At 55.7% G+C, this 17,068-nt stretch overlaps 1 protein-coding gene and 1 non-coding gene across 2 annotated transcripts; one reads left to right on the forward strand and one right to left on the reverse strand.

Annotated features, from left to right (window-relative positions):
- Positions 1-567: 567 nt before the first annotated feature.
- LOC149753713 (small nucleolar RNA R71) lies at positions 568-673 on the reverse strand. Its single transcript, XR_016409269.1, has one exon. It is a non-coding gene; the product is annotated as a small nucleolar RNA R71 (small nucleolar RNA).
- Positions 674-4,582: 3,909 nt separating this feature from the next.
- LOC149753714 (uncharacterized) lies at positions 4,583-16,274 on the forward strand. Its single transcript, XM_089930372.1, has 3 exons — positions 4,583-4,842; positions 4,924-5,295; positions 15,903-16,274. The coding sequence occupies exons 1-3, from the start codon at positions 4,645-4,647 to the stop codon at positions 16,272-16,274; spliced, it is 942 nt and encodes a 313-aa protein (XP_089786498.1). The 5' UTR covers positions 4,583-4,644.
- Positions 16,275-17,068: the final 794 nt, after the last annotated feature.

A 17,068-nucleotide genomic window follows, 5' to 3' on the forward strand; every position in this document is an offset into this window, starting at 1 on the left:
AGTGATTTTAGGACAAATACAAGGATTGATGTGTTTATCTTTTATTGCATGCTTGACTGATCAAGTACTAGTGTATGCAAGGTAGTCGTTCTAGAGTACGAAACCTATTACCTTTTGACCCTGAAATAGAACGAACCCTTAGGAACATTCGAGCTAAGATTAAAACATTAGGATCATCCCCACCTCTTAAGATGGCTGAAAAACAACCCAAATTCCTGAGGGAGTACTTTACTTCCACTATTTACACTTCCCCATCTTGTATTTGATTACCTGAAGTAGCAGCTGTACAATACGAAATAAAGTCTAGTGTGATCCAAATGCTCCCATCATTTTATGGGCTCACCAACGAAGAACCATATAAACACCTAGATGAATTTCTTGAGATTTGCACCACAGTCAAGATTCAGAACTTCACTTATGATGCTCTGAAACTTAGATTATTCTCTTTCTCCCTTAAAGATAGAGCCAAACAATGGCTGAATTCTTTAGAAGCTAACTCGATTCGTTCTTGGGATCAAATGCAACAAGAATTTCTTAAAAAATACTTTTCCATAGGAAGAACGAACCAGTTTAGACGTGCCATTACAAGCTTCTCCCAAACTGAGGGAGAAGAATTTCATGAAACTTGGGAGAGATTTAGGGACCTAATCCGTAAATGCCCTCATCATCAAATACCTAAGTGGCAACTTGGCAACCTGCACCCTTAGCCATCAGTCATACAGTATATTCATTATATGTGAAAAATGTTTTTATGACGGATTGACTGAACGAAACCGTCAGATGATCGATGCTGCATGCAGGGGGACTTTCATGCTTCAAAATGAGCATGAAGCATGGCAATTATTTGAAAATCTTAATGAAAACTCCCTCCACCATGCTTCTTGTTCTCGTCAAGTACCTCTGAGTTCTCAAAGAAAAGGGACCATTTGTAAAATAAGTCATTCTGTGGACCGGTCTAGCAAGGTAGATGCATTGTCCCATAAGATCGACCAACTGATGATAGGAGAACATGTCGTTAGCTCTTCCCAAGCACAAGTGTGTGCTATCTGTTCTAGCCCATCGCATCTTATTCATGAGTGCCCCTCAGCACTCCAATTTCCCGAACTCGTGCAAGAACACATCAATGCTGCTCAAACACAATCCAGACCGGGTAATGATCCATTTTCCAATACATATAATTCGGGATGGCGGAATCATCCAAATTTTTTTTGGAGGCAGCAAACTTCGAACACAGCCCAACCCTATTCCCAAAATTTTCAAAATCCTCAGAATTTTCAAACCCCACAAAATATTTATCCCTACCGTCCCTCGATTCAATTTCAACACACTCCTCCTCCACCCCAAAGAAACACAACAAACTATCTCACTGTGTCTAGCTGAAGACAATAAACTTAGCGCTTGTTGGGAGGCAACCCAATTCTCTTAGATTTTTTTTTTAACATTGAGGACAATGTTAGGTTTAGGTTTGGGGGTATTCATCTTGATTTTCATCCAAAACAAAAAAACAAAAAAAAATAGAAAAAATGTGTTCATTTTCATTTTTTATAAAATAATAATAATAATAATAAAATTAAAAAAAAGTTTTTGTTTTTAAAAACCTAATTTCTATACATTTATGCAAGAATGATAAACACACAAGGTATATAAAATCTAAAAAGCCCAATGACTAGTCGGAAGTAATACAAATTTAAGTTCTTTTCATTAAGTCTCTCTTAAGGAGTTGTAAGCTAATTAATACTTCGAAATTTTACTACACACTGGCCGACACTTCTAAAGTCTAGGCTTGACATTATGCTGATAGTATAGTAGCAACACCCTGATGAATCATACTTATCTAATCAAAAAAAAAATCATCAATAATAATGGATTTAGTCAGGAACATCGAAAAGGGCTACCTATTGTCAAAGGTCAAGTGGGCTTGTGATGAGAACTCCGAGCATAAGTCGGTAGTCTTGATGCCTGACACCTTGTGCCAACTGGTGTGAGAGTTGTCGACTGATTGCTCGTTATACAGAGAAATCACCACAAGAGTAAAAGTGCACAATTTATATGTCTTTATAAAAAAAAAAAAACTCTGTATTGACCTTGAAAAAGACAATAGTGTGAAAGCCGTTGTTGTAAAAATTCGAGTAAACTGGAATATTACAGATAAAGCCCGTGAGGTACTAAAGTAAACATCCACAACTCTCGAAATCCTGCAGAAAAGATGATTTTGAATCAGTAAGCAGGTTCTTTCGACCAATCCTTGGAAACTACTGGTATTAGCAATTGTTGCTGGGGGTTCAAACCGAGAACGATTGGCATAGCGGTGTGAACGGGGTTCCCTTGGAATTGCTTCGGTTGCGCTCCACCTTCCACCGGAAAACCTGCAAGCAAGCCTCGCACCACCACCGGGGTGGTGGGGGCCCTCCGACGATCAAGTTAGGGAAGATCGAAGGAGAAGGAGAGGTAGCAGGTAAGATGATACTCTGGAAAATCTTGCTTACCCTCCCCCTTCCCCCCCAGCCGTATATATACCAGGCTGGGGGGTTCTTTTGGGGATTGGTCATCGTGTGGCGCGATGGGGTTGCCACTGACATGGCCGTTACAGGGCGTCGTGGGGCAGCGCTGGGTACGGCTATGGCAGGGCGTAGTGGAGTTCCGCTTTGTACGGCTGTTACAGGGGATCGTGAAACAGCGTCGGATACAGCCGTTGCAGGGAGTAGTGGAGCAGGAGGCCGCGGCGTGCCTCAGGGGAACAGTCTGTTGTTGTCAGAGATTGCCGACTCGGGGTCGGATTGCTGGATCAAGGGGCAGCCGACTCGGGGTCGGGCTGCGGAGCCGAAGATATCCGACCCGAGGTCGGATTGCTGGATCAAGGGGCAGCCGTAGTCTTCCCGGGCGCGCGTGCCGGTCACGTGGGGCATGGTGGCTAAGTTCCCCCGTAACAGTAGCCCCCCACTTCCGAGCCTGGAACCAGGAGGGGAATGGGTGAAGGGAGTGATGCTTCAAGATTGCCGCCATCCCTCGGAAAGGCGCGCGCGCTTCGAGCTCCCCGCCTTCTTTACGGCGTATGGCGGTTGTCGCTGATCTGGCGGTCTGCGGATTTCGGCGGACATCCTTCCTTAATGGCGTCGATTCGCCTTTGGGGCGCGAACGAACCTTCGGCAGCCAGGCGTCCTCTGGCGCCACCGAGGCGTCACCCGCCTTTCCGCCTATTTAACCGGGGGCCCTCCCCCGTCCGCCTTTCTCTTCACAGGCATCCTCGAGTTTCTCCCTTGTGCTGCTGCCGTTGCCGTCGGACTGTTCGTTCGCTCCTCCTTTGGCGCTCTCGGAGCCGTTCTTCCTTCCCTTCTGGTGAGTTGCCCCACTCTGCAATTTAGGGCCCTCCGTACTTTCTCCTTTCGTATTAGTGTACCCCAGTCGTTCCGGTCCCTTCTCCCCTCTTGACCCCGTCCTGACTGTAGATTCACTGGCCGTTAGGGATGGACGAAGTAAGAGCAGACCGCATTCAGTCGGAGCTGGTCCCCGAAGACCTAGATAGGTTCGTGGCCCGGTACCACCTTCCCAAAACCTGCAACGTTACGCTCCCGGGGCCTGAGGAGAGGATGTCCTATCCTCCTCCAGGGAAGGTCGCCATCAATGAGGACATCCTTCGGGCTGGGTTCCGCCTTCCCCTCTCGGACTTAGTCGTGCAGGTGCTTCGAGGTTTAAGAGTGGCGCCGACGCAACTGGTGCCGAACTCATGGCGTACCCTGACGGCCTTCCAGGTTCTCTGCCGCATGCACGAGGTTCCCGCCACCCTGAACGTCTTTTGGGAATGCTATGGCCTGAACGGCCACCCCCGGGACAGAGGGTGGTGGTGCTTTGCGGCGCGGCGAGGGTGCGGCCTCGTCAAGGAGGCTCCTTCCTCCATTCATGGCTGGAAGGAGAGTTTCTTTTTCATCGACGTAGATCCCTCTTGGGGAATCGGGACAACCTGGGAGACACCGATGAAGTCCCCGATCGGCCTATCGAGGTTGTCGAGGGAGGAGTCCGATGGCATCGCCGTCTTGAGGGGGTTGGTTGCCGAGGGCCGGCTCCCCCCGGTGGCTAGCCTTATTTTCGAGGATGCCTTGGTGAACGTCGGTCTGAGCTCGGTCCCCGCCGACCGTGAGCCCGCCACCACTTCTTCTTTTTTAGCTCTTTTCTCCTCTTTCCTTTCTTCTTTCCATCGGTTTCTTAGTTTCTAACCATCTCGTCCTTTTTGCAGAAATCGACGACGTCATGCAGTCGGACAAGGCAATGGCTGTTAGTAGGGCGTCCCTACTGGAAGCGGTCCGGAGGAAGAAACGGACTCCTCCGAGCGGGGTCCCACCGGCGAAGAAGCCCCGCCAGCAGGCGACTCCGACGCCGACAGACGGGTCCGGGCCCATCGATCAGGGGGACGCCGCGGGCTCGGACCGATAGTTGACGCCGTATCAGCCCTCCAGTGATGAGACTATCGTTTTTCCGGAGGTGTCATCCGAGCGCGCCCGGGGCGGCCGGGTCGGACGCAGTCGGTCCCCAGCCCGATCTTCGACTCGGTCGGCTTCGAATGATACGAGAAGGGGGGGCTCGCCGAGGCCCCGGCCGAGCGGGACCCTGTCGATCTCTGGCGCGGCCCCTGCCCCGCGCACGGTTGGCATGACTCTCTCCCAAGCGATGGGTAAGGGTAAGGCTGCAGAACCACCGTCCGGCTCCGGGGCGAAGTCGGGGTCGGCCTTCACTTTTGCCGGCGCCCGAAACCTCGTCGAGACGGTGCTGCTGGAGAGGGACCCTAGGCAGGTCCGGCAGATGAGCATCCCTGAAGTCGGAGCTGCCAGCTGCGTCTGTCTCATGTCGGTGAGTGTTCTTTTGGTCGCTTTCATCGTTTATAGGCTCTGTTGATCCCCGTCTGACGCTCTCATTTTTCCTATCTCTTAGCTCGCCCAGTACATGATCCGCCTGGAGGAGAGCCACGAGGAACAGGCGAGGCTTCTGGCAAGGACCGAGAGCCGACTGAAAGCTGTAGAGGAGGGAGGCCATGCTGCGGCAGGGAGGACGACCAGGGACCTCGAAACGAGGCTCCAGGTGGCCGAAGAGCGGGCACTCGGCTTCGCCGTCCTCGAGAGGCAACTGTTGGATGCTCAGGAGCAACTCAAGGTTGCCTCGGGTCTCGAAAGCGAGATCAGGAAGGCGGAGGAGCGGGCCGAAAAGCAGTCCCGGAAGGCTGCCGACTTCCGGGAGAGGTGGGAGAAGGCCCAGCAGTCGGCCGACAACGCCCGCAACCGAACTCGATCTCTTGAAGCCAAGCTGGCCGAATTGGAGTCGGCCTTGGAGGGGACTCGTGCGAGCAACCAGGAGCTTCATTCGCGCCTGGAGGAGGCTGAGGCTGCTCGCGTCGCTGCCGAGGCGAGGCACATGGAGGCTCGGGCCGATCTGCTGAGGGTCTCCTCCGAGGCGGACGACCGGATTGTGGCGAAGGTCATGGAAGCGAAAGCTCAGATTACGGAGCGAGCGGAGGCTGCGCTGGCCGAGAAGAGCGCAGAAATCGGGCGTCAGGCGGTACAGGCCTATCGTCAGTCCGTCGAGTTCATTCGTGACATGTCGGACGCGGGGTCCGACTCCTTTGCCTTAGGCTTCGATGAAGGCCTGGCAAGGGTGTCCGCTAAATACCCTGGAATTGACCTGAGTGGGGTCTCCCTCCTCGACTCCCCTCCGATGCCATTGCCTGCCGATTCTCCAACCGTCTCCCCACCCTTCGTGGACGTGCTCGCCGTTCCCGACTCAGGGGTTCCTCCAAACTGACTCTCTGTACTTTTCTTTGTTCTTTTCTTTGTATGTTGGCGTTTTGCCATGTTGTATGGGTCTCGGCCCTGATGCAACGAAAGTTAATGCAAACAGAGTGTTTTCTCATTTCACTTTCGTCCTTCCTTTTCTTAACTCTTGGTAGCGTCTCGCCGACTCCTGACTCTTGAAGTTCTTCCGGTGCTAGGCCAGGCATCCGAGGGTTAGGCCCCAGGAAATTCTCCCGGCGCTAGGCCAGGCATCCGAGGGTTAGGCCTCAGGAAATTCTCCCGGCGCTAGGCCAGGCATCCGGGGGTTAGGCCTCAGGAAATTCTTCCGGCGCTAGGCCAGGCATCCGAGGGTTAGGCCTCAGGAAATTCTTCCGGCGCTAGGCCAGGCATCCGAGGGTTAGGCCTCAGGAAATTCTTCCGGCGCTAGGCCAGGCATCCGAGGGTTAGGCCTCAGAAAATTCTTCCGGCGCTAGGCCAGGCATCCGAGGGTTGGGCCTCAGGAAATTCTTCCGGCGCTAGGCCAGGCATCCGAGGGTTAGCCTCAGGAAATTCTTCCGCTGGTCGGCCAAGGCTGGCGCAAGCCGAGGCGACCGGTCGGGGCTTCAGGCTAGTCTGCTCCCGGTATGATCATCGGGTTAGCCTGGCATCTGAGGGCCGAGCCTCGGGGAATTCCGCTCGTTGGTCGGCCAAGGCTAGCGCAAGCCGAGGCGACCGGTCGGGGCTTCAGGCTAGTCTGCTCCCGGGATGATCATCGGGTTAGCCTGGCATCCGAGGGCCGAGCCTCGGAGAATTCCGCTCGTTGGTCGGCCAAGGCTGGCGCAAGCCGAGGCGACCGGTCGGGGCTTCAGGCTAGTCTGCTCCCGGGATGATCATCGGGTTAGCCTGGCATCCGAGGGCCGAGCCTCGGGGAATTCCGCTCGTTGGTCGGCCAAGGCTGGCGCAAGCCGAGGCGACCGGTCGGGGCTTCAGGCTAGTCTGCTCTCGGGATGATCATCGGGTTAGCCTGGCATCCGAGGGCCGAGCCTCGGGGAATTTCGCTCGTTGGTCGGCCAAGGCTGGCGCAAGCCGAGGCGACCGGTCGGGGCTTCAGGCTAGTCTGCTCCCGGGATGATCATCGGGTTAGCCTGGCATCCGAGGGCCGAGCCTCGGGAAATTTCGCTCGTTGGTCGGCCAAGGCTGGCGCAAGCCGAGGGGACCGGTCGGGGCTTCAGGCTAGTCTGCTCCCGGGATGATCATCGGGTTCGCCTGGCATCCGAGGGCCGAGCCTTGGGGAATTCCGCTCGTTGGTCGGCCAAGGCTGGCGCAAGCCGAGGCGACCGGTCGGGGCTTCAGGCTAGTCTGCTCCCGGGATGATCATCGGGTTAGCCTGGCATCCGAGGGCCGAGCCTTGGGGAATTCCGCTCGTTGGTCGGCCAAGGCTGGCGCAAGCCGAGGCGACCGGTCGGGGCTTCAGGCTAGTCTGCTCCCGGGATGATCATCGGGTTAGCCTGGCATCTGAGGGCCGAGCCTCGGGGAATTCCGCTCGTTGATCGGCCAAGGCTGGCGCAAGCCGAGGCGACCGGTCGGGGCTTCAGGCTAGTCTGTCCCGGGATGATCATCGGGTTAGCCTGGCATCCGAGGGCCGAGCCTCGGAGAATTCCGCTCGTTGGTCGGCCAAGGCTGGCGCAAGCCGAGGCGACCGGTCGGGGCTTCAGGCTAGTCTGCTCCCGGGATGATCATCGGGTTAGCCTGGCATCCGAGGGCCGAGCCTCGGGGAATTCCGCTCGTTGGTCGGCCAAGGCTGGCGCAAGCCGAGGCGACCGGTCGGGGCTTCAGGCTAGTCTGCTCCCGGGATGATCATCGGGTTAGCCTGGCATCCGAGGGCCGAGCCTCGGGGAATTTCGCTCGTTGGTCGGCCAAGGCTGGCGCAAGCCGAGGCGACCGGTCGGGGCTTCAGGCTAGTCTGCTCCCGGGATGATCATCGGGTTAGCCTGGCATCCGAGGGCCGAGCCTCGGGAAATTTCGCTCGTTGGTCGGCCAAGGCTGGCGCAAGCCGAGGCGACCGGTCGGGGCTTCAGGCTAGTCTGCTCCCGGGATGATCATCGGGTTAGCCTGGCATCCGAGGGCTGAGCCTCGGGGAATTCCGCTCGTTGGCCACGCGCCTGTCACTTGCCGCTCGACGGGGTTTCTCCGTGGCCAGCTGCGATCGTGTTTTTTCCCCTCTCGAAGCGTCGCCTGGGGAACACTAGAAGGCCATTAAATGCTAATTGAGGCGTTACCTGGGAAATCGGACCGGCCAGTTGCTGCTTGCGAGGAGTGCCAGTTAAGCGGCCGCGATACGCGCGTTCTTCGAGGCGGATGCGGCCTGGGCGCGTGCGGAGATACGTGGGCCGCGGGATACACGCCGTCCGGAGTGTCCTGCACGAAGAATGCAATTAAGGAGAATGATGCCTAGGAGATCGTGGGGGGATAAACCTCGAGAGCCGGAACGGCTCCGGATTCGATGTGCCCGCATTTATTGGAGCCACCCGCATCGGAACGACCGGGGGGCCACAGTTTGGCTATAAATATAAGCGCAGGTGCGGTGGAGCCTGCCAAGCCGGAGCTGTTCAGGTTGCCATGGATCGTGGACCTCCTCTCCGGCGCGTGGCTGGGAAATCCCAGCCGGAGGAACGGGAGGCGCGCCCCTCGCGACTTCCACCAACTAGCCGTTTCATCTGGGATCAACGGGAGGATTCTCCCCGGTGGAACTCCGCTCTAGGCGTTTCATCCGGGATCACGCCTCCTCGCGCTCTTCTCCCTTATATTCCTTTCCTCCCCTTCTCCTGGGGAGGACCGGAATATCCCTTGGAGGTGGCGTTCCTCTAGAAGCAGTGTGAACTTCTTCTTCGTCCGCGCCGGCTCTTCGTCTTTTGCGTGAGGCGTCGATGGCGCCTCCGGGGGGAAGCACCCACGGCCAGTGGGATTGCAGCTGCTTCGGGCGGAGGGTTCGGGATCCCAGATCTTCAGCTCCACGGAGTCCCCACCTCTTTCTTAGTTTCTTTACTCCCCAATCCCCCTCTGGGAATTCTTTGTAATCACACGAACACGCCATTGTAACCAGGAATTATTGAAATGAAAAGAACTATATATTTTTTGAGCTGTCTTTCTGGCTTTGTCTTTCTACTGGTAATATACCCGCAGGTTAGCGAAATTTCAGCTCCTTGGAATTTCTCGACCATCTAGTGCCTCCAACTGGTAGGAGCCAGGTCGGTTTACCCAGCGAACCGTATACGGGCCTTCCCAATTTGGCGCCAGCTTCCCACCTTCCGCGGGCTGAGATGCTTTGGCCCGCCTTAGCACCAGATCTCCGATTCTGAAAAGTTTTGGTCGGACCTTGGAGTTATAATACCGGGCCACCCTCCGCTGATACATCGCCATCCGGACCTGCGCCATTTCCCTCGCTTCTTCCAAGAGGTCCAGGTTCCCTCGGAGCTGCTCCGAATTGGCCTCGGGTCGGTGCGCGGCCACCCGGGGCGAGGGGAGTCCGAGCTCCACGGGGACGACCGCTTCCGTGCCATAGGTTAGGCCGAAAGGCGTCTCCCCGGTAGGGGTCCGATGCGTGGTCCGATACGCCCAAAGGACGTTCTCGAGTTCTTCGACCCAAGCTTGCCTCGTCCGACCGATTCGCGCCTTAATTCCTTAGAGGATTGTCCGATTTGTCACTTCGGCCTCACCGTTGGTTTGGGGATGCGACACAGATGTGAACCGATGCTCGATCCCGAACTCCTCGCAGAAGTCACGAAAATGCTTGTTGTCGAACTGTCGACCATTATCCGAGATGAGGACCCGAGGTACCCCAAATCGGACAATGATGTTTTTCTTTACGAACTTCCAGACTTGCGCCTCCGTGATAGTGGCCAGCGGCTCCGCCTCCACCCACTTGGTGAAGTAGTCGATCGCAACAATCAAGAATTTCCGCTGGGCGGAAGCGACGGGGAACGGTCCGAGGATATCCATTCCCCACTGTGAGAAGGGCCAGGGTGCGGTGATTGGTGCCAAGGGGACAGAAGGGACTCTCTGGACGTTGGCGTGGCGCTGGCAGGCGTCGCATTTTCGTACGTGATCCTTTGAGTCCTCCAACAAGGTAGGCCAATAATAGCCTTGCCTCATGATCTTGTGCGCCAAGGACCTAGCCCCCGAGTGCGATCCGCAGACGCCCTCGTGGACTTCGCCGAGGACGTAGGCCGCCTCCAAGGGGCGGAGGCACTTTAAGAGGGGGGCGGTGAACGAGGTCCGATACAGCCTCCCTTCATAGAGTACGTAGTGGGCGGACTTCCTGACAAGTCGCCGAGCTTGATCTTCGTCTTCAGGGAGGATCCCTTCGGCGAGGTAGGCGACGAGCGGGTCCATCCAAGACGGCTCCGGATCAATCGCCATCACCGCCCCAGCCTCGCCGATGCTCGGGGCATCTAGGGTCTCCAGGTAGATTGCCCTCGACAGGTTGCGCGCCTCTGCGCCCACCAAGCAGGACAACCTGTCGGCCCTGGCATTTTCGCTTCTGGGGACCTGCTGGAGGTCGACGCTGCCGAGGTCGGGAATGAGTGCTTGCACCTTCCGGACGTAGTTCTGCATGGTCGGGCTCCGGGCCTCGAACTCCCCACGGACCTGCCCGACCACCAGCTGGGAGTCGGTGAAGACCTTCAAACGCCGGATGCCAAGCTCCCCGGCGAGTTTGAGTCCCGCGACTAGGGCCTCGTACTCCGCCTCGTTGTTGGTCACTGGAAATCCAAACCTCAAGGCATACTCGGCTATCACTCCATCAGGACTGGTAAGGACCAGCCCGGCCCCTCCACCCTCGGGGTTCGACGACCCATCGATGTGAAGCGTCCAGGTCGGGAGGTCGAGGCTGGGCGTTTCCGGCGGTCTAGGTTCCGCCACCTGCACCGTGCACTCAGCGAGGAAGTCCGCGAGCACCTGGGCCTTGATGGCGGGCCGAGGCTGGTAGCGGATGTCGAACTCACCGAGTTCTATTGCCCACTTCACCAGCCGTCCCGCATTCTCGGGGTTGCTGAGGATCTGTCGTAGTGGTTGATCAGTTAAGAGGGTGACAGAATGGGCCTGAAAATAGGGGCGGAGCCTCCTGGTCGCGGTCAGCAGCGCGAAGGCGATCTTTTCAGCCTTCGTATACCGCGCCTCGGCATCCCGTAGGACCCGGCTGATGTAGTACACGGGCTTCTGGAGCTTTGCCTCTTCCCGAACCAGCACCGCACTGACCGCGGTTGGGGAGACCGCCAGATAGAGGTAGAGCATCTCCCCTTCTTGCGGCTTGGACAGCAGGGGAGGAGACGCCAGGTATTCCTTGAGCTGGTCGAATGCTGCTTGACATTCGGCCGTCCAGAGGAAGTCTTTCGGGCGTTTTAACACCTTGAAGAATGGTTGGCAGCGTTCGGCCGATTTTGCCACAAATCGTCCGAGCGCGGCGACCCTTCCAGCGAGCTCCTGAACCTCCTTCACTTTGGTCGGAGGGGACATACCTTGGATGGCCTTGATTTTGTCCGGGTTGGCTTCGATACCCCGCTGGTTGGCAATGAAACCGAGGAACCTCCCGGCCGAAGCGCCAAAGGCGCACTTCGCTGGGTTCAGCTTCATGCGAAACTTCCGCAAGGTAGTGAAAGTCTCCTCCAGATCCACGATGTGCTGGTCTGCCTGACGGCTCTTCACCAGCATATCGTCCACGTACACCTCCATATTCCGGCCGATTTGCTCTTTGAAGATTTTGTTGACGAGGCGCTGGTAAGTGGCGCCAGCATTCTTCAGACCGAAGGGCATTACCTTGTAGCAGTACAGCCCCCAGTCTGTTAAAGGCAGTTTTCTCCTCGTCCTGTGGGGCCATCATTATCTGGTTGTAACCGGAGAAGGCGTCCATGAAAGACAGCAGCTGATGTCCGGAAGTCGCGTCGACCAGTTGGTCTATCCGCGGAAGCGGAAAGCTATCCTTGGGGCACGCCTTGTTCAGGTCGGTATAGTCGACGCATATCCTCCACTTTCCGCTCGCCTTCCGGACAAGTACGACATTTGCCAGCCACTCGGGGTAACTCACCTCCCTTATGAATCCTGCCTCCAAGAGTTTGTCTACCTCCTGGTCGATCACCCGGATCCGATCCAGGGCACAGTGTCTCTTCTTCTGCTTCACTGGCCGGTGGGTCGGGTCGACGTTGAGGGCGTGAGAGATGACCTCCGGGTCGATCCCAGGTACATCGGCCGCCGACCAGGCAAATACATCGGCATTGGCTCGGAGGAATTCCACCAACCGGGCCCGAGCTCCCGGGTCGAGATTGGCGCCGACCCAGACCGCCCGGTCCCGGCGGCCTTCCTCGAGGGGAACTTCGACCACACCCTCGGCCGGCTCCCCCTGCCGCAAGGCCACCTCGTCTCTGGCATCAAGGGACTCGACGCTTAGGGCTTCTGCGGGCTTCTTCCCTTTGAGGGTCGCTAAGAAACATTGCCGTGCGGTCGGTTGGTCACCTCGGACCTCCCCGATCCCGACCGTCGTGGGGAACCGCATGAGCAAGTGGTACGTGGAGACCACCGCACGAAGGGCGTTCAGCCCGGGTCGTCCGAGGATAGCGTTGTAAGCCGAGGGAACACGGACGACCAAGAACCCGAGTCGCACCGTGGCTTCTGCGGGTGCGACGCCCGCAGTCACAGGCAGCTCAACGACACCTTCCACCGGGACAGCGTCACCGGTGAATCCTACGAGGGAGGTGGACATTTTGTGCAACAATTGTCTGGACAAGCCCAGCTTTTGGAAGGCCTCGTAAAACAAGATATCAGCTGAGCTTCCACTATCCACAAGAACACGCCTTACATCATAGTTTGCCATGGTGAGAGAGATTACCATGGCGTCATCGTGGGGGGTCTGAACCCCCTTTACATCCTCATCACAAAAAGTGATTACGTTGCCGACCCTCTGCCTCTTTGCGACGGCCGCCCCCGACGCCTCCGTCGAGCCCCCTGCGTTCCTCACGGGTCAGGGGCAGCCCCCAGTGATAGTGTGGATCACGCCCGCAACGGGTCGATTCTGCTCCCGAGGCCCCGGAGGAGCCGGGTCGGCCGGACGCGGGTCTGCGGGGGGACGTCGGTCGCTCACATATCGACCGAGACGCCCCCGGCGGATGAGAGCCTCGATCTCGTCCCGAAGCTGGAAACAGTCTTCCGTGTCGTGGCCGTGGTCTCGGTGGTACTCACAGTACGCCCGGGAGGGCCTCTTCCCAGGGATCTTCCGCATCTGTCTCGGGGCCGGGAGGTCCTCCCGCCCCTTGATCTCCATAAGGATCTTGGCCCGGGGAGTCAGGAGAGGGGTGTACCGGTTGAAACGTCGGGGCGGAGAACGAGGGCGTGGGGCACCGTGGTTCTTCGCCGGCGACGGGCTTCTGCGCCGACGCTGGGACGTCGGGCTCCTCCTCTGGCGTGCCTCTTTCCGCCTTTTCTTCCCAAGCTTTGGAGGGATCTCGGCGGCCTCCTTGCTCCGGTGGGCGGCCGCCTCCTCGGCGTCCGCATACTGGTTCGCCCGGGACAACAGCTCTGGGAAGCTCCGCGGCAGGCGTTTGTCCAGGGAGAAGGTGAGTCTGCCCTTCCGGAAGCCACGCTTCAGGGCTGAAAGAGCTACCTCCTGACTCAGGCTCCGGACCTCCAGCGTAGCCCTGTTGAAGCGGGTAAGATAATCCCGCAGGCTTTCTCCCTCGTTTTGCCGGACATCAAAGAGGGAGTCGGAGACCAGTCGCCGCCGGCTACTGACGGCGAAATGAGTGACGAAGAGGCGAGTGAACTGGTCGAAGGACTGGATTGAGTCGGCCTCCAGCCCGGCGAACCATGCCCTCGCCGGGCCACGGAGGGTTGCCGGGAAAGCCTTGCAGAGAAGGGGATCTGATGCTCCGTGGAGGAGCATAAGGGTCCTGAAACTCTCGACGTGATCCCGCGGGTCCGCCGCCCCGTCATAGGGCTCGATCGCCGGCATTTTGAACCCCGGCGGATTCGGGGTCCGCAGGATCCTCGAGGCAAGCGCCGGCTGGGAGGAGATCTCTAAGTCGGCGAAGGGATCTTCGGAATGGCCCTTCAGGACCTGGAGTTGTCGGTGGAGATCGTCCACCCGCCGGTCCAGGGAGCGCGACCGGTGGGTGGGAGACAAGGAGCGGCGAGAGGGGGACCGACTGGAGCGCGGGTTCCTCGAGGATTGGGGGGTCTGGGAACGCGCCCGGGCCCGCCTCTCGGACCCCGCGCGGCTCCGGTGGGAAGGTCCCGGCAGAATGGAGCGTGCTCGAGAATCCTCCTCGCGCCGGCGCTCATCCCCATGGGAGAGGAAGGAGCGCGGGTTGAGGAGGACAGGCGAATGCTCAGGCCGCGGCGGCTCCTGAGCCCGCTGCGGCGCCCGGAAAATCGCACCCTGCAGATTCTGCACCGCCTCCGCGAGGGTGCGAACCTGCTGGGTTAGTTGGTCGAACTGGGCGGCTTCGACCATCTGAACGGGCGGTGGGGAGGTGGAGTGTTGCTGAGAGTGTGTGGGAGATGCAGCGGCCTTCCGGCCAGAGGCGTGAGAGGCCCCGCGATCGGTAGCATTGGAAGCTCCACGACCACCTCGCCGTGCCATTACGATCGCTCTGAGATCCGGGCCCTTCCTCTAGCGCCAACTGTTGCTGGGGGTTCAAACCGAGAACGATTGGCACAGCGGTGTGAACGGGGTTCCCTTGGAATTGCTTCGGTTGCGCTCCACCTTCCGCCGGGAAACCTGCAAGCAAGCCTCGCACCACCACCGGGGTGGTGGGGACCCTCCGACGATCAAGTTAGGGAAGATCGAAGGAGAAGGAGAGGTAGCAGGTAAGATGATACTCTGGAAAATCTTGCTTACCCTCCCCCTTCCCCCCCAGCCGCATATATACCAGGCTGGGGGGTTCTTTTGGGGATTGGTCATCGTGTGGCGCGATGGGGTTGCCACTGACATGGCCGTTACAGGGCGTCGTGGGGCAGCGCTGGGTACGGCTATGGCAGGGCGTAGTGGAGTTCCGCTTTGTACGGCTGTTACAGGGGATCGTGAAACAGCGTCGGATACGGCCGTTGCAGGGAGTAGTGGAGCAGGGGGCCGCGGCGTGCCTCAAGGGAACAGTCTGTTGTTGTCAGAGATTGCCGACTCGGGGTCGGATTGCTGGATCAAGGGGCAGCCGACTCGGGGTCGGGCTGCGGAGCCGAAGATATCCGACCCGAGGTCGGATTGCTGGATCAAGGGACAGCCGTAGTCTTCCCGGGCGCGCGTGCCGGTCACGTGGGGCATGGTGGCTAAGTTCCCCCGTAACAGCAATATTTTGGAGATCCAAACCCTTAGCTTGTGAACGGTCCAGATTTCACCGAGCACTCCAGTATAAATGAGTCTTACAACTTTCTAAACGGAAACTTAATGACTTTAACTTAGATTGCATATTAACCTAGAATTTGGGCTGACTTAGTAAATAAAACCGTGTGTGCTTTGAAACTCTTATCATTTATGTATCTTAAATTAGATTTTAATAATAATAAAAAAAAAGAGAGTTTTTGAAATTCTTTACTAGTATGCATTTGGAATTTGATTTTCACTTCATAGATCAATCGATCTAAAAAAAAAATTATAATAACAATAATAATAAATGATTTATTTAAGTTTGTGGGTATCTTCACTGAAAACCCTCACGAGACTATAACTCGTCCACTAGGATAACCTAGGGGTTGAAAGCCTTGTTACATATGGTAAATGTAACCACGATGCCTGTGAAAGTGAGTTAGAATTCTTCTTTTCTAGTTTTATTTTGCTCGAGGACTAGCAAAACATAGGTTTGGGGGTGAGCTCCCAGCCTCCCTCTATTTTTTCCATTTTTTTTTATTCCCCGAGCATGCTCTGTTCTTCAAACCGTGCTCTCCCCCCTTTCTCCCTTTTCTCGTCTTCCTTTTATAGATCGCCGAAGACCCAGCGATGGATCCCCAGAGAGGAGGAGGGCGTGGTCTGCGGTCTTTGATCTCGCGGAAGCTTGATTCCGGTTGCACGCGAGGGCGTGATGCTGGGAGAATGGCTGGATCTCGGGCGAAGATGATGAAGGGCGTGAATCCGTGGGAATGGCTGGATCTCGGGCTTGATTGCAGAGGCTGGTGAATGCGGAAGGGAGAAGAGGCAGAGGTAAGGTCATCCGGGATTTGGGGATCTTGAATCCGGAGGAGATGCAGATGGTGATGGCGAAAAATGGGATGCTGGTCGCGAGCTGTGGATCCGTAGAAGGAATCATGCTTCATGGCTTTCCTTCTTTGGACCATGGGAGGATGGGAGCGTCAGCTGTGACTCGTGGCTGCTGGGAGTGGATCCGGATGAAGACGGAGGAGCTGGTCGCTGGCTGCACCGCATGGATCATGGAGGAGATGGTCGATTTGGGAAGAAGTCCCCTATTTCAACGCTGGGAGACTTGGATTGGCTTGGAATGGGATAGGTTTGGGAATTGGCTTTGGATGATCGTTGATTGAACTTGTTTCTTGAGCCCAATGTCATTTAATTCTTGCTAAACTGCTTCAGACCGAACTCGACCAGATAAAATAAACAAGACTAAAAATAAGACCGTGATTTAAAAGAAAAGGGTTAATCAAACCTTTTCACACAAAAAAAAATAATTAATTATAACTTTCAATCTAATCAGGACCAAAACCCATTTAATTATAACCTTAGCTTGATTACAACTTCATCAGGTTACCAAATCGGATCAGCACAATCTCTTCCTTATATATTTTTCCTGTAGTTTTCTTGAAAGATTGCAACCAGAAGAGAGACAAATTCAGAGTTTGGTTTAAGGAAAGAATTATTTACTTCTTACCATATTTTAAATTTATTTCAATGATTATTCAATTTCATGGTAAAATACGTATTTATCAGTTTAAGAACATTGATCAGTGCTGTGGAAAGATAACTAAATTATAAATTATTCAGCACTTATCACACCCCCAAACCTATATTTTGCTAGTCCTCTAGCAAAATAAAACTAGAAAAAAAATTCTAACTTACTTTCGCAGGCATCGCGATTGCATTTACCATATGCAATAAGGCTTTAAACCCCTAGGTGGTCTTAGTGGACGAGTTATAGTCTCGTGAGAGTTTCCAGTAAAGATACCCACAAACTTCAATCTTAAAATAAAAGCACCATTTTTTTAATTTATTTATTTATTATTATGATTTATTATTATTATTAAAATATAATTTAAGATACATAAATGATAAGAATTTCAAAGCACATACGGTTTTATTTACTGAGTCAGCCCAAATTCTA

The sequence above is a fragment of the Phoenix dactylifera genome, chromosome 4 (genome assembly GCF_051530095.1).
Source record: "Phoenix dactylifera cultivar Ajwa chromosome 4, Ajwa_hap1_PhDact_Kaust_v1.1, whole genome shotgun sequence".
Taxonomy (NCBI): domain Eukaryota; kingdom Viridiplantae; phylum Streptophyta; class Magnoliopsida; order Arecales; family Arecaceae; genus Phoenix; species Phoenix dactylifera.